The following is a 23,620-nucleotide window of genomic DNA, read 5'->3' on the forward strand; positions in this document are numbered from 1 at the left end:
GTCTGAAAACAGATTAAAAACTAATCTGGAAAAGGATTGTTATGATTACAGTAAATGGCTGTTTTCCATTTTATTTAGCTGGGTCACACCAGGCAGTGGGAAACCCAGTGCACTGACATCAGGCATAGCAGAGCACACACGAACAGGGTGGAGATGTTTTAACGTCATTAAGGAAGGACCTGCCAAGGCTTGGCATATAAACCACATGCAACCCCACGACTGCAGCCAAACCAGGGATATGTGTCATCACAGTTTCTACACATGGGAGGATTTTAAGCTAAGTCGCTGCTCCAATGTAAATCACTTGTGTAAAAACTAGAGAAATGACAGTATATGGAGGCATTTCTACAGGTTGTTAGAAATCATGCCTATGTGCATGTGAAATATGAGGCACTTCAGTATGTGATTGAGTGGATTCAGCCTCATCACTGGTCAAAACGAAGAAGACAGATGGGTGAAAGACGCACCTCAAAGTTGGTCACAGCCAGCTGTGAAAGACCATCCACATATGGACCCAGGACTTTGTGTTCCCGAACTTTCAGAGACTGGCGGCTCCTAAAACAGAGAAAGAAGCACAAGAAGCGAGATGAAGAATAATTACGGCTTTTTCTGACCAGAGTTTCATGATGAACATTTGATAGTCCTCATTTTAAATTCAGACTTTGTCAGTGGTTCTCTTTCTGACAGCCTCTTCTCTGACCCTTACCGTAGATCAAAACAGTCGAATTCTTCCGGGTTTTGGGAAGCAAGTATGAGTGAATGTGCAAACTCTAAGACTGTTGGTTTCAGTCTAAAACATGCATAATCTAACTAACATTATCATCAGAATGTCAAGAAACAACAGATATGATGTTATCTCAACGACACCCACGTTTTGTGTTGCAGAGACATCTGGCATGCTAACCAGCTAGCTTTAGCATGCTAACCAGCTAACATTAGCCGCATTCGGACAGAACCGTTCTATGAACGCCGTTCTAAGAACGGTCCTCCTCGAATTTCGTTCTGATAACTGTCCTTCCCCTGGAGAACTGTTTTAGTTTGCAGGAACAGGGTCGAGACTGATGCGACGCAGCCGTCTGCGACAGTGACCTGTTACTTTAGCACCACATTCAACAACAAAACAGAACAAAACAAAACCCACGAAAAGTAAGGAGAGAAGAAAAAAACACCACCAAGAAGCTAATACGGAGAGTGGGGAGGCCACCGTGTTCATGGTCTGCATGACGGTAATATTAATCATGGACGATCACATCGGGCGTCTAACATGGAGGCTGGAAGAGCACACAGAGAGAGTCAGGATCGAGCGCAGGCGATTCTTCTCCGTTTCATGAAAGAAGGAGAGCAGAGCGCCGCAAACAAAGGAGACAACATGTAAGTTTAACTTCTTAAACACGTGCCGGTTATGTCCGTGTCATACGAGTAAACATTTCAGCCGTGACAACATGACAAAAGGGCATAGCTACCAACCACCAAACACCTACGTCAGATGTGTTCCTATAGAACCCAGAAAAGACCCGGCCTCGGAGAAGGAGCTAAAATGGTTATAGGAACTGAGGGCGATGGTCCCGAGTTCCTGTATGTGCGAATGCGGGAAAAAACGGCCCCATTCCTTAAAAGGTTATTAACACCACTTTGTGAAGCCAGCAAAGAAAATGAATGACACATGAAACTGCAAATTTCTTGGCAAGTGACCACCAGAGTGCAGGATGGCTGCTGCTGCGTTACAGCACACATCACAACCTCAAGCCATGGGCATCAGGAGTCAGCAACGGCTCGAGGTCTGCTGCCGAGCTCAGGCCGAGATTGTGCAGGTTGCACAGCCGGTCGTCACGCAAATTGGTTCTGGGGAGATTTCTGTGCTATAGAAGTGTCTTCTACACCAATGTAAACATCTTTTGAGTCGGTATTAAAAAACAAATACATGTCTAATGTGTGTATAGTGACAAAAGTAGCTCATGCCTGTCAGGGCCTTTAAAAAAAAACAACAACAGTGACCCCAACTACAACAACATTTTCTACAAATTGCTTTATTTGAAAGCAATCATTTCGAGGAAATTTGAGAATTACCTCCTGTTTGTATTTGGTGTTTCATGTGAGAAGGTGAATTCATTGCTTGGGCATGCTACAAAGATGATGACAGGCAAATTAAAAGTATAATCTTTGTGTATTCTTACACAAGTTTTGCCTGGCCAGTAGGCTAAGTATTTGCATCAATAAAATGGTGTTTGTGGAATTGACTGAAAAGAAATTATTCTTATGTGCGTTTCAAAGTTTTAAGACATCAGTGTGGGTAAGAGGCACAGAGGAACAGTATTATATGTCGGGCTCTTGCAAAAAAAGACGTGACCTTATAGCATTTGTTGCGGGACAGATTTCACAGAGCAAGACAAACCCCACTGTTTTCTCCGTTTCATCTCATTAAAGAATGATTTGAGTTGTCTTACTAAGAAATGCATGGGGGATGTGACTTAACAGGTGTGCCCTTAGATGGCAAAGGGGCGCTCATCTTCACCTGTCAGTTGCTGAGAAGAAATCCATGAGTCAGTAATCTATGGTTAAAAAAAACAAACAAACAAAAAAAAAAAAAAACAGTGACCGGCAAAAATAAGGTTCCTTGTGCCCACAACATATAATTCACAGAAGCCATGAAAAAAAATACAACCGCTGGAAAGACCTTGGCCAGCTACCAATTGACAGTGTGACTGACACCCTGTTTACACTCTATATGTCATGTCTGTACGACGGCCAGTATTTGCTCATCCTGGCAGGATCAAGAGAGTGTGAGACTCACTATGTACACAATGGGAAGCTCCCATCAAAATGGGTCTGGCTGAGTCTTCAGACATCTGCAGCACACAGAGCGCTGCACTGTAGCCCCTCTCTGGGGCTTAGCTCACAGGCGGCTGTGAGCACTCTCCTGCTCCCAGCTTCACTAACAGATGTCCCTGAAACATACCCATTCACAGCTCATGCTTCCTAGCAGTCTGTCTGCTAACCCACATCACACCACAGAGGCAAAGAATGCAGTATTGTCTGAGGACGATGGCGGCCACTGTTCTGCAGGAAATGACAGGGTCGAGCTTCCTACTCTCATCATCCCGTCGGTATCCCATCTTTGAGGTGACCAGACACAACAGTGTCGCATACCAGCGCAGAGTTAGAGCCGATGAACTGGTCACTGTCTGTGAGCTCGGGCGAATAAAAAAAAAAAAAAGAACCCACTCGTGTATACAGCTGTATCTGTCTTAAGTGATCCAAGGCATTAGCTCATGAAAGTCATTGAGCTGATGCAAGTCCAGACCACACATCCAACTTACCCTTTGGGATCCAGCAGGTCACGGACCTTCTCGTTGTAGATCTCCATGTAGGACACTTCCACCTTAAAAGTATGGGCTTCGTTCGTCTCTTTGTGGACCCTCTCAAACAGCGTGCAGCACAGCCGCGGGATTAAACCTGGCTGCTCTCCATTTCCCATCATGGAAAAGGACTTGCCAGAGCCTGGAAGCAGAGCAGAGTTATATCGTAGGGGGCTTCAGTAATGGCGAAGCTTAATCCTCTAATTAGCATCTTAATTTATTGCTGAGCCCATCTGGATCATACTGTAACAAATTCTTTGCATTATACAACATGTAGATAAATAGTCACGAGACATGGCAGCGGTCCAGTGTGGTTACAGTGATGTTTTGAGCTGAGTACTAACGTCACCACGCCAAAAGACTTGTTATAGATACGTGCTAGTGTCTGGCAGGTATCTGTGTCGTTGTTAATATTTTCAACCCCATTAACACAAGGTTTGCAGGTCATAAACCAAAATATTACATACTACAAATATCAATTAGGCTTATGAACTAATGCATAGGAGCTGAATGTTGTATTCAAACTGCTACAATCAATCCAAACTTGTGTTCAAAGTCAGTACAGAAGAAGAAGAAGTGGATATATCTATCATTTTGACCAGCCGTGTCTGTGCAGGCTTGCGTGAGACCTTGACGGGATATCTGATATCCGCTTGCAACACTGGCAGAAGAAAATACCTGCCGTCGCAGCCGGAATCATTTGATCATGGCCAGTGGGTTCCTAGATTGCCTTGTGATTGACAAGTCGCTGCTGCGTGGGCGCTCCTTGCTCATATCACCTATCCACCCTCCTGCCAAATGTGGTCCCTTCTAGCTCTGAAAAAGTTGATGCTCAAAATGCCAAATCCAATGCTTAAAACAATAGCTACATTTGGGTGCTACAATCTACTGCTCAGAACCCAAGGAGGGGTAGTGCTGAGTGTGTGGACATTTAGATTAGTGGTTCTCAAATTTTAGCTAAAAACTGTTTTCTGTGACAGTTCACAACTACCAATTGTCGGCATGGGAGTGATTAAGAGAGTAAATTGTAGCCCATCAACACAAGGGAATACTCGACTTGTATTGAAAAAAAATGCAGTGAACAACAACATCCTGTGCCTGTTTTTGCACTGAATGCGTTTAGGGAACATCTATAAATTTTGAATAGTTTGGTCTTTGTCTACAACGTGCACGTGAGGTGTTTGGGAGATAAATCTCGCTCATTTCTCTTCCCAAACAGGCAATGCTCTAGTTAAATGCGAGAGAGGACATTCATTTGCAAGACTGCATGGCTGAATGGATTTAGAACAAAACAAATAAAGAAGGACCTTAACACAGACTTTCATGTGGATTTTCTGTTACCTGTTTGTCCATAGGCAAATATGCAGGCATTATATCCCTGGAATGCATTCTCAAGTATTCCTTCTCCAAGGCACTTGAACACCACCTCTTGACCTTTCAGAGAAAGAATCGGTCACCATGGAGATTATGGTAAACAGAGGAACAACTGAGTTGCATCAAAGTATCCACTATTATCTGGATGTCTTCCTAGTATGCAAAATTAGTACAGAGAAGTGTATTGACAAGGTCCCCAAAACAATGAACAAGATTCATGAAAGGTGGCAGATTCCTGTCTGGTCATGTGGAAAATGTAAAGCTGTGTAGAGAAATCTCTTGCTCTGCTCGCTGCTGTGCTCCTTCTGAATGGGACAGCTGTTTAATGAGCTAAATAAAGCCTTGGCTGGGGCCCTTGAGGCAGCAGCCCTTCACTGAACAGACTGCCTTGCAGCACAAAGCAAATGTAAGAATTACATTTCCATAACAAAATGGGAGCGATATGATGAACGAAATATCGACAATGAATTATGCTGATCTGCCTCAGACTGGCTGAACCGACATCTCTTAAGTTTAAAAAAAAAAAAAAAAAAACTGGAGCTGTAAAACCCTTCTGCATGGTCCTAATTAGAGAGATGAATGGTAGCGGAGGAAACCTAATTTACCATGTGTGGGTGCATAAGAGTTAAACCACTGGTGGATGATTACTAAAGCACAAATCTGAAATGCAGATGTTGTACAATCTAAGTGTCTGTGTGAACACTGCACAAAACTGCCATATGATCTTTTCACTTCCAGTCAATACAACTAAGGCTCCTTCGTTAACCTGTTCACTCCAAATGCAAATGATCCCATATGTCAAAATCCCCCCTCCGCTTTGCATGATGCAAAAAAACAAAAACAAAAAACCTTTCCACCAACTAGGGAGTTTCCCTCTTCCTACAGTGGTAACAGATAGCTCATCAGGCCTTCAGACCTCACATGACTTAGTTGTTTGGATAACTGAAGAATCAGTTGCAGCCTTAATGACTCACCAGCATATTTGGGAACGTTGGATTCATCCATGGACCAGAAACAGTGGTCAAAAGCGAACACCTGCAGGGTAGACACCACAGAGCGTGTAAACACACATTCTCACACCTGTCCGAGCACGTACGGCGCAAACAAAACCTGATCTTTTGTTGAAGTGCCTTCTTCTGAGGTACAGACACGGGATTACTGTGCAGCACCATACCACCCTGCTGTTCAGTAAATCAGCAGGGCCGAGCTTGTCTGAGCGAGTATGGCGAAGCCGGAGCATTTGTTCGAGGTAACGCTCATTAACGCAGGACCATAACTGTCTGCACAAATCCACTGTTAGCAGCCCAGTGTTCTGCCTGAAGTGGCTGGAGTCAAATTAATTCATAAATCAGGGTCAGTGCTCCCCAGGAAAAAATTCCAGGTCCTGGTGACCCTCATCTCCAAGGAAACTGGGCTGTAGCTGCTATAGAGATCGAGGGGCTGGCTCTTGGCCCTCGTGGCCGAGTAACACAGCACAGACTTCAACAGCAGAAAGCCCTTGTGTCCTCCAGGCACCTGCATGAGCTCTGTCGGGATGGATAACGCACAGAGAGGATGCTCTCTGGGAAAGAGCAGTGGCTTCATTTACGGAGGAGCACAACGGCTCAGAAACAGAACAGCTTCTGTTACTTCATGTGTTGCTTTCAGTCAAACCCTTAACGCATTTCATGTTCTCCTTAAATTTCCCTTGAGTAGTGACAGTCTGCTTGCTGTAGCACTGCTTAGACTCATTCGCACTGATACCGATTTGAATACACAAATTAAGGGTACTAGTGCAAAACGTTTAGCTGGTTTTAACTCATTGTTGTTCTGTAAAAAAAGAGAGAAAATAGATGTTCCTAAAGTCTGTAATGATTGGACAGGCTGCTCAATTTCTCCATTGATAAAATAAATTCACAACTCTACAACATAAAAATTCATAAAAAATCATGTAGAATATAGCATATACTTTGTTGTCGACAGTAGTAGATCAACCCTCATCTTACTTTGAAGCTCCCAGATTAAGGAAGTGACGTCGACGCAGCTTTAGCAGCAGAGAAGCTATTAGGCTTGTGTTGATAATAATAAACTCCTGGACTATGTACAAACTTCCAAATGCATCGTTTTGTGAGTACAGACCATATTTGTACTACTGTAGAAGTTTGGTGTCATGGCATGCGATTTCAGTGTGGTAATTTTGGAGATACTGCCAGGTTCCATTAGCGCTTGTACTAAGCTATTCGGGATAACTCAGTAACTCAGCTGATGTTCAGCCAAGATCGAAAAAACTTCGGGTGGGCTACTTGGCTGGATGTCACGGTTCAAATGACCCGAGGGTGAATCTACTCCGAACTATCACTTTAAGTCTTGACAAAACAGCTTTTGGGTTGTTTTGAAATATTAAAGTGCATATAATGCTAAAACAACTTAGTACTGGTTATCTTGACAGGGACATAATAACATTTTTTTTTTCATTTCTATTGTAGTCATCCTTTCCTTCAAACTCACTATTAACCATAATGAGGGCCATTGGTCAGGGAACCAGTAGTTGCACAGTCAGCATGGGAAAATCACTGAGATCACCGAGCGCTATGAAAGCAAAAACTCCTCTTGTGACTTCAGACAAGTGAGTGGGTGCCATTCAAACGAACAAAAGTACCATCATTCTCAATTAGGACTGGTTTGGTAACTAGGGCTTCAGTGCACTCTGGTCTGTCTCCGTCCAGCCTGAGGGTGTGATTGCACAATAAATTGCTCTTGATTGGACAATTACTATTAATCAGCAGCACAAATAATGATGAAGCCGAGAAGTACAAAGCCCATTTAGTCATTTCCAGGATTAAAACTAGTTGAATGAGATTGCATTTAAGAATGCAGGGGGAATAATTCGAGTGTCATAACTTAGCAGACAGCCACGTGCTTGTCTAGCTGAGGGTTATTACGGGGCGGCTCAGGTTCACATGCCCTAGAGACTAATGCCCGCCCGCGGCCCAGACTAGCACTCCCCCGGTCCAGTCAGGGGGCCGAGTGTACTGAGCACAAAGCCCGTCCCTGGGTTGTGAAACATCTCTGAGCTAGTCACCAGCGTGTTGTCAAGGGGGGAAGTGGGGGTGCACTCAAACAATGCAGCTTTGAATGTGCGCACACACAGCCCCAATGTCCGCGCTCATCCCTCTCTCATTGTAGAGCCTTTTGTGGGTGTTCACGAGATCTTAGAGCGCTGACACATTCACACGGACATCTATTCGGCTCCTGCTGACCAACCGAACCACCAAAACACTCTCAATCATGTCCCTAGAAACAATGTCACAACAGTGGAATCGACCTGTGCAGGGTGCCTCTCAGCCCTACACAGGAACAGTGCTGCTCATCATCTGCGATGCTGGAACAATGAGTGAGAAGTCACTACAGATGCCTGAAAGTTTGCATAGTTTGGCTGATTGATTTTATAGTGAAGTAAATGGATGAAACATACATACCTTGGGTTGTTTCCTGTTGAAGTAGAAGACCAGTCCATCATAAACAGAGGAGGGCCGCAGGTTAAACAGAAAGAGAAAAACAGAGGACATGGTTAGCATTAAGACAGAGCAAGTTAACAAACAGTAAAACTGGGTATCTGAAGGAATTTTGACTCCGTCAATGCTGACATCTTTTCTGAAATGGGAATTTAGGTCAGAGTAAAACAAATTCATAGATTTTTACTGGAAACGTCCCATCGGAGTTAGACAATAGATGCTTAAAACACGGACTGTTAAGCGGTTTTTCATTGATTTCTCTGTTCAGGATTTTTAGGGCAGGTCTGCATTCAGGCAAAAGCGGCCCCACCCATAACAATGGAACATTATAAACAGACAAACAACAATGCATTACCACCACAGATCTGGCAACATGCCAGCTTAGAGAATCGGATTTGTAGATCCGTACTCGGTAGATTAAAGGGCCAGGTTGACAATTTTGTACCATGCTTTTTACAGGACTGTATGTGCAGATGCTGGAGCTACGCACCTTGGACTAAGACAAAAAGCTGGAACGACAGATACATCGTTGCACCTGTCGGACTGAGCCTGTCCCTCCTTCTTTGGTGTGCTCACGCTGGGATAATTTAAATCTGTTACACAATTTAAAACCCTTGATAACTTAGACTACAACTGGAAGGACATTCAACATCTGCAGCGTGTGTTTGTGATTTTCACCTTTGCAGCTTACTTTGGTTGACATGCGGTTTACATGTCTGTTTGACATGTCTGATGTAAGATCTGTCCTCAGCGGACACATCCCTCTGTCTGAGACCAGGAGGCACTAAACCTTTCCTTTTTACTTTGAAGCTTAATTCAATTTACTTGGTGAAGGTTTCAATCATTCATGTTTAGCGGGGTGGTTATTAATACATTATTCTGTGATATAGCAAACTCAGTAGAAGATACTCTCTTTTTATGAAACATCGCTCTTTTAATTTTCGACACTTTGACACTTGTGACTTCTTCATTCCCTCCTTTATTCACCCGTTCATTCACTTCCACTCAGCACATGGCATTTCCTGGTGGTAGGTGCTGCTGTGATTGGGATCATAATTGGGCCAGTGAAGCGTGAGGAAGGGAAGAGATTTAGGATTCAATGTCCTCCTGACTGTTGAATAAATAGCTCTTATTCCTGTGGACTTAACACAGAGGCCAGTTTGGGGAAGCTGCACTCAGCATGACCAGCTGCCGGAACTAAGAACAAAAGGGTAGTATATATGCTCCAAAGTTATGTTGGGTTGCTGTCTTAACTAAAAAAGAAAGAACTATAACCTTACAGCACCAAATGGCTCAGAAGAGACGTTACGGCCTCTTCTGTACGGGGTTAATGCTGCTGTATGATGCACTAAAACCCACAAAAATACTCCACCACCCGGGATCTGCTACAGTCCCATCTTTCAACAGTCAGCAGACACCTCTTGCAGACATCTGCTGGTACCACGGCAGAGGTGGGCATCACCATCGCAGGGTAACTAATACAGGGCAGAGTGCTTCAGGAGGACTGACACACTGCAGCCAGTGTGTCTCACACAAATCTGTGCTGAGTCACCAGCAACAGCTCAACTAGAGAGCTGCACAACAATATCCACACCCACTCAAAAGTACTCTTTTTTTTTTCTTTTCAAATCTATTGTCTCTATGAAAGGTGCTCTCCTTAAACAGAAATTATGATCCCCTTTGTAGATTACGCTCAGGCAATTAGCTGTGCCCATGTTGATTATAATGAAGGACAGAAAGAAAGTGAGTGGGATAGAGAGAGTAAAGAAATAAGAGGGCCTTGTAAGGCTTCATACCCTGAAACTAGATATCTAACTGACAGTGCCTGAGATTGGGTCGGGTTTGTTCTTCCATACTACACGGCAGGGACAGGTTGTACAGGAAGAGCCGCAATATGAGATATGGATCAAGAGCCAACAGCTGGGGGCTCAGATCTAAGATTTCCTCCAGGCAGTCAGGGGAGAGCAGTTCAGGTTCCAATGCTTAAACCTGAAAGATAAAAAAAACAAATCTACCTCTTCAAACTACAATGTTACAACAAAGTAGAGACGTCGTAGATGAATGAAAGCCATGTGCGTCACAGTAACTAATGGAAGGCAGGCACAGCCACCCTTGTGAAAAATGAGATTGGGATAAAAAAAGAAGTAATGATATATCACTTTGAGGTACAAAAAGACAAGGAGAAGCAGAATCTCTGCATCGGCAGCAGAAGCCAAGCCATCACAGAGCTGCTGCTGCAGTTCGGTTGCTCCAGCTCATTGTGTAATCTACTGTATGTACAGTTTACACATACAGTTTTGGTATGCTAGGAATGCTGCATATGACAATGGGAGGAACAGTCTCTAACTGGCTATATTTAGGTTTTTAGAGAGCTATTACTCACTAATAAGAGCTATCAAATTCCAAAAACTGACTTATTCTTAGACATTACACCAGCAGCCTTTACCTCCAACACGTGCATCACCACCTGAACACTTCCACCCTCAAATAAATTCAAGTACAATCAGCTCTAATTCTTCCACTGCTTTGGGAATACCTTAGCTGGTAATTGATTATTTCTTGTGTTAAAGTTACCTTCCATTAAATCTGTCCTTTGATCGATGTATCAGCTTTTACTATGATACCAGACAAAGAAAGGAAAACATCTTTATCTGCATTGTTCCATTTATGATCAACTCCCAGTGGCAGCGCAGTCACAAACAATATTATTCAAGCACGAAGCCCACAGGCTGTTTGCTTAACAATCAGCATGCATGTCAAGTGCCCGCTCAAGGGCTTATCAAAGACATTGTTGTGGTTGTACAATACAAATGTGGGACATACATGTGTGGCACAGAAGTGCCGCAAAGCATCAGAGTCTCACCCCGTCGGAGGGAGACGCACTTGGCCTCTGCAGCCTCAGCAGGGCACGAGTGGATGTAAAAGCCGCTTTGGGCGCTGGTTGTGTTCCACTTCACGTGCATTTCATTAAGGCAAGGGGTTAAAAAAAAAAAATGTATTTATTCTTTTTTAAATCCCCTCTTATCACAAATTCCCCTCAGTGCCAGACTGATTATAGACTATACAACTATATGCCAGACTGTACATTCTTGACTCAGAGCCGCTCAGATGACATACGACAGATGTGGCATCTTTCCGTGCCTTACAGCTCAAAAAGGAAGGTATAACGAGTGGAATAGCTGCAGTGGAATCCCCCCCCCGCCGCGGTGATGGAACTGGATTAAGGCCACTGGGTTATTATGCCACCGAAAACTGCACTCTTCAAGCCCAGTAGACAACACACCAGATTAAAGTACTGTATCATCCACCCACTGAAGCGCCCCTCTAGTCTTAAAAAAATTACACCGCTCTGACAATCTCACAGATGTATCAGACGGAGTAAACATTCAATCACAACGCATTTAATCTGCCATCACAAATCAGATCAGGGGCTGTGTGGCTCAACAAAAAACAGTTCAGGAGCTCACTTCTTCATCTATTGAAAAGCTGAGTATCAAATAACAACAACAATAATAATAATAATGTGCATGTTACAGCTACATATTTCAATCCACACATATCTCCAAGAGTTTATTATATTTTCCCATTACTTGAATAGAAAGAAGCATGCAAAAGGTTCAGCCCCTACGAAGGTGGCACAGCATTCATCTTTCTTGTGCAGGCATCAGCCGACACGCATATCACATATTTCACGAGCACTCCCTGTCGCATATTAGGATCTGTCCTTTCTTTGAAACTATGCCTCCCCCACCCTTTTAACCTCCATTCACCAAAACGCCCTATGACTTATTCTCGCTTAGCTGTCGACATGCTCCGACACAATGAGAATCCAACAACCTCCACGGCCCAACGCAACGCTCAGGCATCTCTGCATGTGTTTAAGTGTAGGGTTACAGCGGGCTGTGCTCTCACAGGCTACGAGCTAACATTTCAAATAGCCTTCCAGTATGTTTAGAACAGAACACTTCAGTCCACACCCACTGGAAGCAGAGGTCGTCCTGCTGCACACACGTCGAGCAGAGATACAGTAGAGGGTGGGGGGAAAGGGGGGTTGAAGTCTTAAGTCTCTTGTGTGACCGATTACCGTTAGGACGGTTCCAAAGAAGTGTACAGTTGGCCATACTGTCACACACAAGTAGCTGGGAGTGAGAGGTTTGTATGGTGGGCATTTGAAAATATTTCCAACACGACACTGAAGGAAGTCATCTGCCTGACGACAAAAACAGACCAACACAAGTTAGAGAGCTAACCCCTACCGCACAAACAATCTCTGGAACGTCTTAAATGGGAAGCAACTCACATTAGAGAGTTGCCCTGAGGCCTCACTGCTAAACACATCGAACTGTAAAACATACAGAAATGAGATACCTTTGCCAAAGCCAAAGATCATTTAAAGAGGCCACGTATTTAAGCATTAAAAGTGCAAATTTGGAAGGAACGAGGGTCCTGTCACTTTTATGATAGACTGCATATTAATATTGATTCATGAATGCAAGTGAGGCTGAGCAACTTTTAAGTAACTAAACTACAGCGGTTTCAAAACTCCCAAGCCAGAGTTACAGGATCAAGCCAAGATGATTAATGGAAGAGGAAAGAAGGGATCGAGTTCTAATGCATCAATTAAATCCCTCATTTTTGCTCTTTTAACAGATTCTGGATCACAACATAGACAGCAAAGGAAATCACTTGAAATTCACTAGGGATGCTAAAAACTGTTGCATTTAGCAACAAATCGACAGAGTAAATGTGGTGGGATAAAAAAGGTATAATTTTCCCCCTCTGAAATGCAGAGGAGATACTGTAAAAGTGGCACACCTTGAATAACCCATGTGAAGTACAAGTACCTCAAATGTTTCAGTAAACACACTTCCCATCACTGGTTTTGGCTAACTTAGCATTTTTGAAAGAATGGAGCCCAGGGATCGTCTTAAAAGATGCAATCAGTTTTCTGTGAAAATATTTGGGGTGGCTGGGGGATATCGCTCATCAGCACAACCCCAGGACCTTTCTCTATCGTGCAACTGCTGTCTCTCAGCAACAGCGGTAAACACGGAGGCGAGGCAGCCCAACTGCCTCATGAGTCAAAGTTCCAAGGAGAAAAGCCAAACTCAGGATCTCAAAAACAGCCTTAATGAGGAGCACTGCCACCGGCAGCACACATGATGCTCATACTCATACCTTCAGCACGGGGCTTAAGCGTTTCCATAACAAAAGCGAGCAACACAGCAGATGTTGCAGGAAGGGTCTAATTTAATCCTCTCCGGCATTTCTGACACCACACTGACAACTTGGGTCAGCAGGCTGTGGGCTAAATGCGTTTGCACCAAAACATAGAGAATGATACGGACAACATGCGCTCCAAAGTCTTAAATCTGATAAGTTTTATAAGCTGGATAGAAGTGGAGTTCATCATATTGTCCGATAAGGTAATGCTTCTTCCCTACAGGAAGGGAAGTGGCACATTTACTGCTGGGACACACCTCCTCTGACCCGGTCTGCCTGCTCGAGTTCACCTCTCTGAATATATCCGGAATGTGGCTGCTAAGGATCAGAGACAACAAAGTTCAGAGTGCTCCTGCAAAGCAAAACACATCACATGGTGCGCAGAGAGATGGATACATCGACTGTACTTATGTGTTTGAACCTGGTAAAATATGAAATACAGAAAACATCCCAAGCCAATTTAAGGAAAAATCTTTAAATGTTGAACGGCTCCGCAAACCGCAACCGACTTGAGAGTAAAATCGTGTAAACACGACGTGCCAGCTTCCAAACTACAAAAAGGCCTCATCTGAGAGAATCATGCAGTTTTTTTTTTTTTTTACAAATGCTGCTGCCCTCAGTGCGAGAGGCCACATCTGAGATTAATGAGGCGCAGGCTCGACAAAGACGGAGGGCGCCATCTTTTCTCAATTCCGGATCAAGATGTAAACAATGTCCCACCCTCTAAACAAACAGACGACTGTTCTCAAGGGAGTGCAATTGTTTCATCGACGTGCTTGTAGCACTTTCTCCAAACGGCACGAAAAGCAGGTTTGAAGAGAAAACGCAGGCTGATGTGGTGCGTTTTAAGCGAACTGAACCCGAGAACGAGATCACACGGAGCGGAAAGGTTGATTATTGGCACATAGCGAAAGACAAAGAGAACATTCCTGAGGGCAGTCACTGGACAAGGCAGCATTGTCATTTAGAACAGGGATGTTTTGGAAGGAATGATGACACTTTGCTCATGTGTGACTGAGGAGAAAATGTCACCCACCTCTAAAACCCTAAACTTCACCACCTTTGTTTAACACAAACATGTGATGTTAAAATCTGTGCAAAACAGAGAACATTATGCTGTTTGTACAAGCTCAAACAAAACTCATACAAAAAAAAAAGAAGCAGTTTGCACTGGAGATGAAACCCAAATTCAAATGAGCAGCATGATATTTCTGGAAAAGTCAGATAAGGCTCAGATAGGAAGGCTGACCTTTGTGTTTAAATGTGAACATCCTGCCAGCAGCCGGTTAGCCTAGCTTAGCGTAAAAGATGGCAACAGCTAAAACATCTAAAAATAAGATAACTAAACTTTGTTTGTTTAAAAGACGATTATCAGACGGTCTTAAGGGTTGGTGTTAGGTGCATCTAGTTGTTTCCAGTGCCGACTGTCTGTTTCTTCAGCAGCATCACACAAAAAGTACCCACATAACTTTCAACACACTTGATGAAGAGGTGAAGCGTGATCAAGTATAATCAAACAATTTCAGTTTTGTTGCCGAGCCAGATCGCTTTCTTTGAAATTCAAAAGATAAGGCACTGGTTGGGGCGGAGGACGGCCTCTCCGAGCATTCCTCTCGGTTTCCTTAACTTTCCCGCTAAGCTAACCAGCTGCTTGCTTTAGCTTTATATCCAATGCACGGACAAGAGGAGCGATAGAAATCTTCTCATCTAACAAACTAATCAACCAAATTAAGGGTAATCTTGGAGAGTGTAATCCTCTAACAAATCCAAATGCACCCATTTCATGTCTGAAAGGAAGTGATCTGGAGCTGCATCGGATTTTTTTTTGTGATTTTCTTTATTCCTGCAAGGAACAAAAAAATAATAAATTACATGAAGGCCCAAACTACTCAGTCAACTTCCTGAGCATATTTTCCCAAATATTTTGGTTCAAGATAATTCAAGGAAGAGGAAGGACACGACAAGCAGCATCCTAACCGTGGATGTCTTAATTGTAGCTCCTCTCCACACCACTGAGACTACAATGCGAGATAACACGGGGCTAGTGGAGATAACCCCAATTGAGCTCTTGTAACCATCAGTGATAAGACGAGATTAGAGCGGAAATTACAAGCTTGGGGACGGACTTTATCAGATAAACACATACCTCCACAGATCGTCTTTAAATGCAGGACGACAGAGCTGCGGCGGCACGTGGGATAAGGTGGCAAAACGTCACATTTTAAACTAAAATGTTAGTTTGGGTTTAGACTTTTGCTACAGCTCTTTCTCCCTCTGCAGAAATACAAAGAAAAAGGGGTTCACGTAAAGCAGCTTTCCCGACACTCGGAGGCTCTGTGTTCAGTCGTTTTACAGTGGCAGACATGCTGGGACTTGATAGATGCAGCATAGTCCCATTGTGTGAGTTGCAGGGTATTTCCTTGTGGCGATGGGTCCACCACTCATCCCCTGCGCAGACAGCAGCCTCAGGTATTTTTCTGCCTCGCCACCCCCCAACCCCACTTTGATTGTGTCTTAACGCCAAAGGACAGCAAGCTGGCGCGTGAAAGCAAAACTACTTTCCCAGACTCCTATTTCAAATGTAACATTCGTGCCAGCTCGAGAGGCAGAAGAAAGGTGAAACTCAGGGAAACGTTAGCTCTTGGCCTGAAGTCACAATCTATGTTTCATCTGCACTTCGGTGCCATTACTGTTCATTTCTCAGGGAAACAGGAGAGAAGGGTGGGGGTCACGAGTGTTGCCATAATGCTCTGCGGTGCAAAGAATGAGGCTTAATCATCAAAGGAAGTCCCCTATATTACTACAAATTCTTTACGTGACTCACATCTTTTAGAGGGGCTGCACAGTCTGAGCAACTCAGTTAAACACGAACTGTGAAGAAAAATGTCCGATTAATGATCCAGCAAAGAATTAGCTTCCCATGCCCCTAACTAAAGACTTCATTTCAATCTTTCAAGGTACTGAGCCAAACTGCTGAGATGTAGATGCCTCTTTTCATTTCTAAATCCTCTATTTCAAAGCACACAGCCAAAGATTTAAGCCTAAATAGTCTCTACTTAAAAATATCTGTTCCCTTTCTGGGCCTGTGAGTGAGCATTCCCATGAGACAGAAAAAACATTCCCATGGTTTTGGCCCCGTAGCCATATTTGACATGCTAATACCCACTAAATCTGACACATTTCAAACACACAGGAACAGGTGTCTTCAAAACATGGCAGCGTCTCAGTAATCGGGGGGTATTCCCTTTTGCGGCTCCGCGAGTAGCAAGAAAGAAAATTACATGGTTTGAGAAAACCCAAGGCAGCCTAAACACTCCGACCCAAAAAACACACACTAGCACTGAAATGTTAACAAATAATTATATGCATGGGCTGCACCATAGAATAGAAAAGTGACTTCCACAAGGCAAACAAAATCAAAGCTGATCCCCGTCATCATCATGGTCATTGCACAGCTACAGACTGGCCAATCCTACGCGTTACCATCAACAGAAGCTCTAAAATGACCTTGTCCGACTTAAATATACCACAGATTGAGCTAGAAAAGTGAAGCTGAATCCAGCAACAAATATTTTACATCCCTGAAAGGAATTTCTGTGTATGTGATACGGCATCTAAATCAGATATGGAAGCTCCCGCCAAATGATGTGGAACGTGTTTGTGTCTCGCTTGTTAGCATGGCAACAGGTAAGAGCGGAAGGATCCGGTGAAAGATTAAAAAAATAAATAAATAAATAAATAAATCATCTGACAGAGTAGGAAAAAAAATGTGAATGAAGCCACTCTGCATCTCAGCAGTGACAGTCACATCTCTGACCTCTCGCCTTTAATTCTGTTGTCATGCCTCCTTTTCCACGTATGTTAGCTTCGGGTGAGATTTGTTTGATTGCCTGGAACGCCGCCATTGTGTGGCAGTTTCTGTTCTCCTAATTGCCTTAAGTACAGGTTAGTGTGAGGACCGAAGCTGCTGGCAGAGCGAGCTCATTACCATTTAATGCCAACTGTTAGTTACAAGGAGCAGCAGCAGAGAAAATGTTGCAGTTTAACGAGACTGGAGGCAACCCACGAGAAAAGCCTCGACCGTGGCATGCATTTGCCTCCTGTAACGTCACCATCAGCAGTCACACTGTGCACATTTTCACTTGCCCGACGAGCCGTTTGTCCGTTTAAAACAACCAATCAAACAAAAAGCACACAGTCCTCGTTTTTTTTGTCTGCGGGTATTCAGGTCAGGTGTCTAATCGTGTGTGACAACGACAGCAGACGTGAGCCAATGAACCCAGTGAAAAACAGCTTTCAACCCGGATGGGTGAAGTGTAACATCGCTGACCACTGCAAACAGGCATGAAATTCCCAAGCATTGAGCCATCACGAGCCTGCATGCTGGGGAAAGCGTGCACCATCTGAAAGCAGCAGAAACCACAGACTTTTTGGTGCCTTTCGGTGTTCGGGGAGAGGGAAAAGTTACACGTTTGGAAGAGCTTTTCATTGTAAGCCGCGACAACTCCCGAGCAAAGGCTGCAGCGTTAGTGACAGTTTGATAAGCAATGGCATGGTCTCACGGCAGTTTGAATGCAACGCAGCATAAATCAGCTCTAGCTATGGAGTTTTACAGTAATACCCTGAGGCTCGACATTAATCTGTTCAATCTAATAGATGTACTCATGGCAAACAGTGTCAAAGTCCTCACGCAGCCTTGATTTTCAAAGCCTTTTAAGCATTCCACATTTTAAGTTCTAGACTAAAAGGAATTTCATGTAATTTTCCCCCCATTAATCTGCTCATAATTATCCACAATGTTCTGCTGATAATATAACAAAAAAAAAAGAAGAAAATATTCCATTTTAAAAGAAGTGCTTAGTTAAAGCGCATTCAGCGGTCTCAAATCCCCCCCCCCCCCCCAAGCTTGGCATGCCTTTCATTTGGAAGTTTCTCTCAATCTTGCATTGGACAGAATTCTTCAACCAAAAGCAGTTTGAATAGGGAGCATAAATTAGCTTCGCCTAACCGGGTTCAGGTTTCTACCCGATGCTCGGCCACTCCTGGGCTTGGACATTGGCTGCAGGCTTCAGGTCGTTGTCTGGAGTCTGAGATCCAAATCCCTACGCGTCCATTTTTCCATCCATTGTTGCAGATAAACAATCCCACAGAATGATGCTGCCACTGCCGTGCTTGACTGAAGGCATGGTGCTGATGGGATTGGCGACGACCTGATTGGTGGAGTGCTGCACAAACGGCTGTCTCTCTGTAAGGTTCTGCCATCACCACAAAGGAACTCCAGCTCTAATTCACACTGACGGGTGACTTGTTGGTTGCATGTCTCTGACTCTCCATCCCTGATAATTTGTTTGGCTGGGCATTCCCTCCGACAAACATCATCAGCTGTAAAACCTTATATAGAAAAGGAGTGCGCCTTTCCTAATCATGTCGAACGTCACACTTGGCAATAAGTGGGCTCCGGTGAGGCTGTCGGAGCATCCCAAGGACAACTGATAAAAATCAAAGGCACCGGAGCTCAACTACAAATATAAAATATCACGTTTACCAAACGCTCAAGACACCAATTTTTGTCTCTCACTGCGGAGCATTTGTGCACAGACTGGCGGAGAGGAGTGTGAAACGAACCAAACCGAAAAGCTAAAAAGAGCTCTGACAACTTTCAAATGCACGGCATGGAAAATAAAAGAGTCGTGTCATTGTGATAAGTATTGGAAACTTCACATGAATTACAGAGTGCCCTCTGCAGCAGCAGCGGTTCCTGCTGGACCACTTAGTTTGTCAACTAGCTTTAATCTTCTTGATTGTTTATCATGCTCCTGTGTGGGTTGTTTTCTTTTTGCGACTTTAATGCCTCATTTGTGTTGGAGGATATACAGTTATTTGCTAATCGTGAACACTGTTGTTGCTGTATTACACCAGATTACACTCATTAAAGTGAGAGTGCAATCTGTGTTTTTCTGCTCTTTCACTGACAGACATTTCACCCCGGGCTCTGCTCTGCTCTGCTCTGCTCTGCTCTGAAAGGACCTTTGCTGTGATGAACTCAAACGAGCAAACACGGCAAAATATTCCTATTCCCAACACTCATTTAGTGTGCACACATCAACTTGCAAATGCAAACTCTTGGCAGTATTTCATCTTTGTTTTACCTGTTATCTCCCTTTGCATTTGAGGGTGGAGGGTGCAGAACGGTTTGGTTGTCCTCCATGTCCACGACACATTTTGTATTCAGCTCAATCTCTGCAAAGAGAAGTTTTATGGAAAGTAAAGCAGAATGCGGGGGTGTGAGGGGTAAAATCCGAGCCACTTTGGCCGTGTTGAAACTATACCCAAGCATGACTTGAGGCTCATAACTCAGGACTCAAAGCGGCAATGGCGAAGAAAGCAAAAAAAAAAAAAAACTTTATAATGTGGCATGAATCCGAGAGGACAGAAAAGAGTTTGCAAGCGGGAGCCGTCGTGTTATCACTTACCCCTGCGGTTCATGGGCCGAACTCTCACTGCAACTTTTACCTTTGAATCCGACATTTTCGTCCACTTTTCACTCCCACCCTGCCTTATGCGCCGAGCTATCAATGTATAGTCTGTAAATCCCCGACGAGAAGCCCGGATTTCAGTCAGAAAAAAAAGAGAGGAAAGGGGGGGCTGCGGACACGAGTTAAAACACTCCAGATAGAGTCCACACCTCGAGAAGAATTGATGGGAATAAGTTCATTTTTCTTTTTCTTTTCTCCTTTATATCCATCCGGGTTTCCTTCTTGAGCGAATCGAGCTCTCTGCTCCAGTCCCAGACAGCATCCCCACCGCCATCTTCCACTGGGAGCACGACTGCTCTCCTCTGGCAGACTGGGGAGGCAGAGCCGGAGAGGGGGCAAGTCTTTACGCACCGCGCCGCTTCACGGGAGGAGAAACCAAGGGGCGAGATGAACGCGGGGACGCATGACAAGTAGATTCACATGCAGCAACGATGAGCCTGGTTATGACACAGCGTCAGGGTAAAAAAACCAAGAAGCCTTCAGTCAGTGTGTTGAACTGTGTTATGAAACGTGTCATTTATTGGAGACAGTCTCTATCTCTCTTTCACACACACACACACACACACACACACACAATTATACAGACTGGATCATTTTATTTGTAAATTATTTTTTTTTTTTTTAAAAAGCCACTTTATATTCTTAAACAGAAAAAAATGAGCTCATATATCAGGAATACTTTATCAGTTATCAGAACAACCGCAGTCTCCTGAAATATGTATTTTATAGCCTACAAACAAGTCAAATACCACTTCCACACATTTAATAGAATCAGTATTTTTTTGTATTCATCATCACTATTTCTCTTTTAGTAAAAATAGATAATAAAAAAAAATCAAATTAATCATTTGTTTATTGGATCAGCGTAAGTGTAGCCGTCCTCCAACCGAGATAGTGGTTCGATTTATTTCCACCTGCTGAAATGTCCTGTGAGAAAGTCTGCAGCCGCAAGTCAATAACTGAGTCTTTGTAGAAAGTGCACACTTAGGATAAGAAGCACTTTGTAGAACCCATGCAAGGTTAAGAATGATATGCAAGATCTCAACTTATTTGACCCGGGCAGCCAACATGGTGTTCTGGCCCAGTTCCAACAGGCCTGATGCCCCACAAAACCTCTTGCTAACCATTTAGTCCAAATTAGTGAAATGTGCCAAATCTCAGCCCAAAGTGGTTCAGTTCTACACACCCAAAACCAGATGAAATCTGGCAACCATTACTGGCCCAGAGTTGGTTTCCCTAAAGTTAACAGAAGCTAAAGCAAAGTGCATCAACACATTGCCACAGCTTAAATGAGTCTGCTTCCTTTGGCTACCTGGTGATTTCTGTTGTCTTTGGAGGTCAAAATATTAAAATCATCATATTCTTATGTATATAATAGGCAAATAAAACTCTCAAAACTATGTCACACGTGACAAAATTTAAGGAAAACTTATTAACGTGTGGCCATTCCACTCCTGGCCACTTCTGAAATTTTACTTTTACTGAAATCTCATTGTAATATTATTAAACAGTGAACTAGGATTTGCAACGGCACAGCATAAAAAGAATAACGCAGTGGTTCAATAATACTGAATGCTTACTACAGCTGAAAAATGCATTCATTTTACCACCTGCAATCTAAAACATCAGTGCTTTAACTGTAGTATTTGTTACTTGGACATTTTCCCTCAATTTATTGAATTTCTCTCACTGCACACTCTACTTTGGGTTTCTACCTGCGTAAGCTAAATCATGAGTCCAGTATCAGATTTCTGAGAATAGATTTTAACTGTATGGTCGCCGCCATCCAGTGCGATGAGCATGTTGTTCAGTAAGACTAACCCAACAGGTCGGATGAGGTGGTGCCCCACAAGAGCAGTTAAGACTGGGCCATTCTGGAGCTTCCCTAAACTACAAATCAACCCCTGATCAGAGTCAATCACTATCACGCCTCCATCTCTGTCAAACACCACACCCGACATGTTCAGCCTCACTGTGGACTGCAGCCTCAGACTGAAACTGTCTGTCTGGTAAAGGAGCTGGAAGTCTTTTGTAAAAACTCTCAGTCTTCTGTACTGGTGCCTCTCTGCTGGATTTGCGATGTCAGTTGGGTGCTCCATCACTGCAGTGTTCCCAGTCACCTGACAGCAGGCCACTGCTTTGGGACACTGAAGGCCTGAGATGGCTGTTTGATGCTCCAGAATGACACAGTGACTATAGTCCACTTTTACACAGGACAGTGTGCCAGCTTGGACATCTGAGACCAGGATGTGCCCACAGCTGTCTGTGTCCACACCCCAGGGCAGCTGGAAGAAACTCTTAATTGTCAACATGTGATTCCCCCTGGAGGTGAAAACCTTGACGGTTTTATCCCCTGCGTCCGTCACCACAACGTAACCAGTGGGAGTCACTGCCACATCCACTGGGTAAACAATTTCCCCAGTGGGTTTTCGTCTTTGCCCAAAACTATGCAGCTTCCTTCCCTCTAAGCTGAACACCACCACCCTCTTCTCTCCATCGTGCACCACAACTAGTGTCCCCGAAGACCCCAGAACTGCTATCCCAGTTGGGTTGATGAGACTCCCCCAACCACCAAACACAGCGCGGAGGTGCAGAGATGTGCAGGTCAGACCTGTGGCACGGATAATGCTTCCTTTTCCCCTGTGAGGAGGAGCAGAGGACAACAGAAGCTCTTGCAAGTCATTGAGAACCTGACAGTGGGAGGTGCTGTCAACACTACACAGCTGTCGACAGAATGGGCACTCCAGCTTCCTCAGGAGAGGGTGGGACAAAGCTGTGATGCATTCCAGACAGAGTACATGACCACAGGGAAGGTTCTGTGGTCTGCGCTCTCTCTGCTGCGAATTAAACATCTCGAAGCAGACTTTACACTCCAGTAAGTTGATCTGGATCTCTCTCAGTGTGCCCTCAGGACTCACGCAACCACGTCGAAGACCAGGACTCTTGTCCATGATGACTGAAATATCCTGATCTTCTGTCAGCTTGTACTGAGACTGTTCAGTCAATCCGCTAATGCAGGAATCAAGCAGGTCTGGAAACCCAAAAAGAAAATCTGGTCACTTAGGTGAGAAGGACGACAAGGATGAAGAGAGGGATCTGAAAGCACAGAACTGTTAGTTTTGTGACATGCCCTGTGCTTTGAGGCCTAGATCGTCACGTGATGTCTTGAATATAACCGAGGCTCTCTGCTGCCCTCTTTTGGAAGTCAGCTCACACATGACTTGGTAGAGGTTATGTCAATAGCGTTACAGTAATATCTCAAAACATGTACAGACTCAGAGGTCCACTGGAAAACATTAGATATATTTGACTGGATTCAAAACCAGGATCCCCAAAATTACATCACTGGTAATAAATGCTGAGAGTTGGAGGCTTTTACTTTCACCACGTTCTGAATTTCTAGCTACTGCAGCCATTTTCCAGTGAGCAACAACTGTACCTTCAGACGCATCCTGTTATAGGTCAGCATGAGACAGCTATTTCAGACTGCGTTTCACGGTGTGCAGACTGAGTGAAATCTGAACCTCTGTGGGCAGTGCTTGAGTCAGCCAATCCAGCAGGCCTTTGCTGCAGCAGGACGTCCTTCAGGGGTCGAGCAAGATCATTCAAGATTTGCTATGTGTAGCGTACCAACAGC

At 44.0% G+C, this 23,620-nt stretch overlaps 2 protein-coding genes across 8 annotated transcripts in view; both read right to left on the minus strand.

The window, feature by feature from the left end:
- Nucleotides 1-20,437, minus strand: part of kif13a (kinesin family member 13A) — a 37,564-nt gene extending 17,127 nt beyond the window's left edge. For 6 of the 7 annotated variants that reach the window (XM_075465371.1, XM_075465368.1, XM_075465370.1 and 3 more), the window contains exons 1-7: nucleotides 19,921-20,436; nucleotides 19,597-19,687; nucleotides 8,189-8,201; nucleotides 5,705-5,765; nucleotides 4,698-4,790; nucleotides 3,318-3,498; nucleotides 468-555 (exon numbers count right to left, since the gene is read on the minus strand). In XM_075465371.1, coding sequence (XP_075321486.1) covers nucleotides 468-555; nucleotides 3,318-3,498; nucleotides 4,698-4,790; nucleotides 5,705-5,765; nucleotides 8,189-8,201; nucleotides 19,597-19,687; nucleotides 19,921-19,975 — 582 coding nt within the window. In that variant the 5' untranslated portion in view covers nucleotides 19,976-20,436. Of the gene's footprint in view, nucleotides 1-467; nucleotides 556-3,317; nucleotides 3,499-4,697; nucleotides 4,791-5,704; nucleotides 5,766-8,188; nucleotides 8,202-19,596; nucleotides 19,688-19,920 lie in introns of all 7 variants that reach the window. The other variant, XM_075465367.1, reaches the window with a different exon arrangement.
- A 122-nt stretch (nucleotides 20,438-20,559) lies between these two features.
- On the minus strand, nucleotides 20,560-23,438 carry LOC142380749 (E3 ubiquitin-protein ligase NHLRC1-like). The gene has a single exon (XM_075466653.1). The coding sequence runs from the start codon at nucleotides 22,932-22,934 to the stop codon at nucleotides 21,708-21,710; it is 1,227 nt and encodes a 408-aa protein (XP_075322768.1). The 5' UTR covers nucleotides 22,935-23,438; the 3' UTR covers nucleotides 20,560-21,707.
- Between the last annotated feature and the right edge of the window lie 182 nt (nucleotides 23,439-23,620).

The sequence above is a fragment of the Odontesthes bonariensis genome, chromosome 5 (assembly GCF_027942865.1).
Source record: "Odontesthes bonariensis isolate fOdoBon6 chromosome 5, fOdoBon6.hap1, whole genome shotgun sequence".
Classification (NCBI taxonomy): Eukaryota; Metazoa; Chordata; class Actinopteri; order Atheriniformes; family Atherinopsidae; genus Odontesthes; species Odontesthes bonariensis.

Bases quoted from the DNA above. Each gene is read 5' to 3' on its own strand.
- LOC142380749 (XM_075466653.1), bottom strand. From the start codon at position 22,934: ATGGACAAGAGTCCTGGTCTTCGACGTGGTTGCGTGAGTCCTGAGGGC.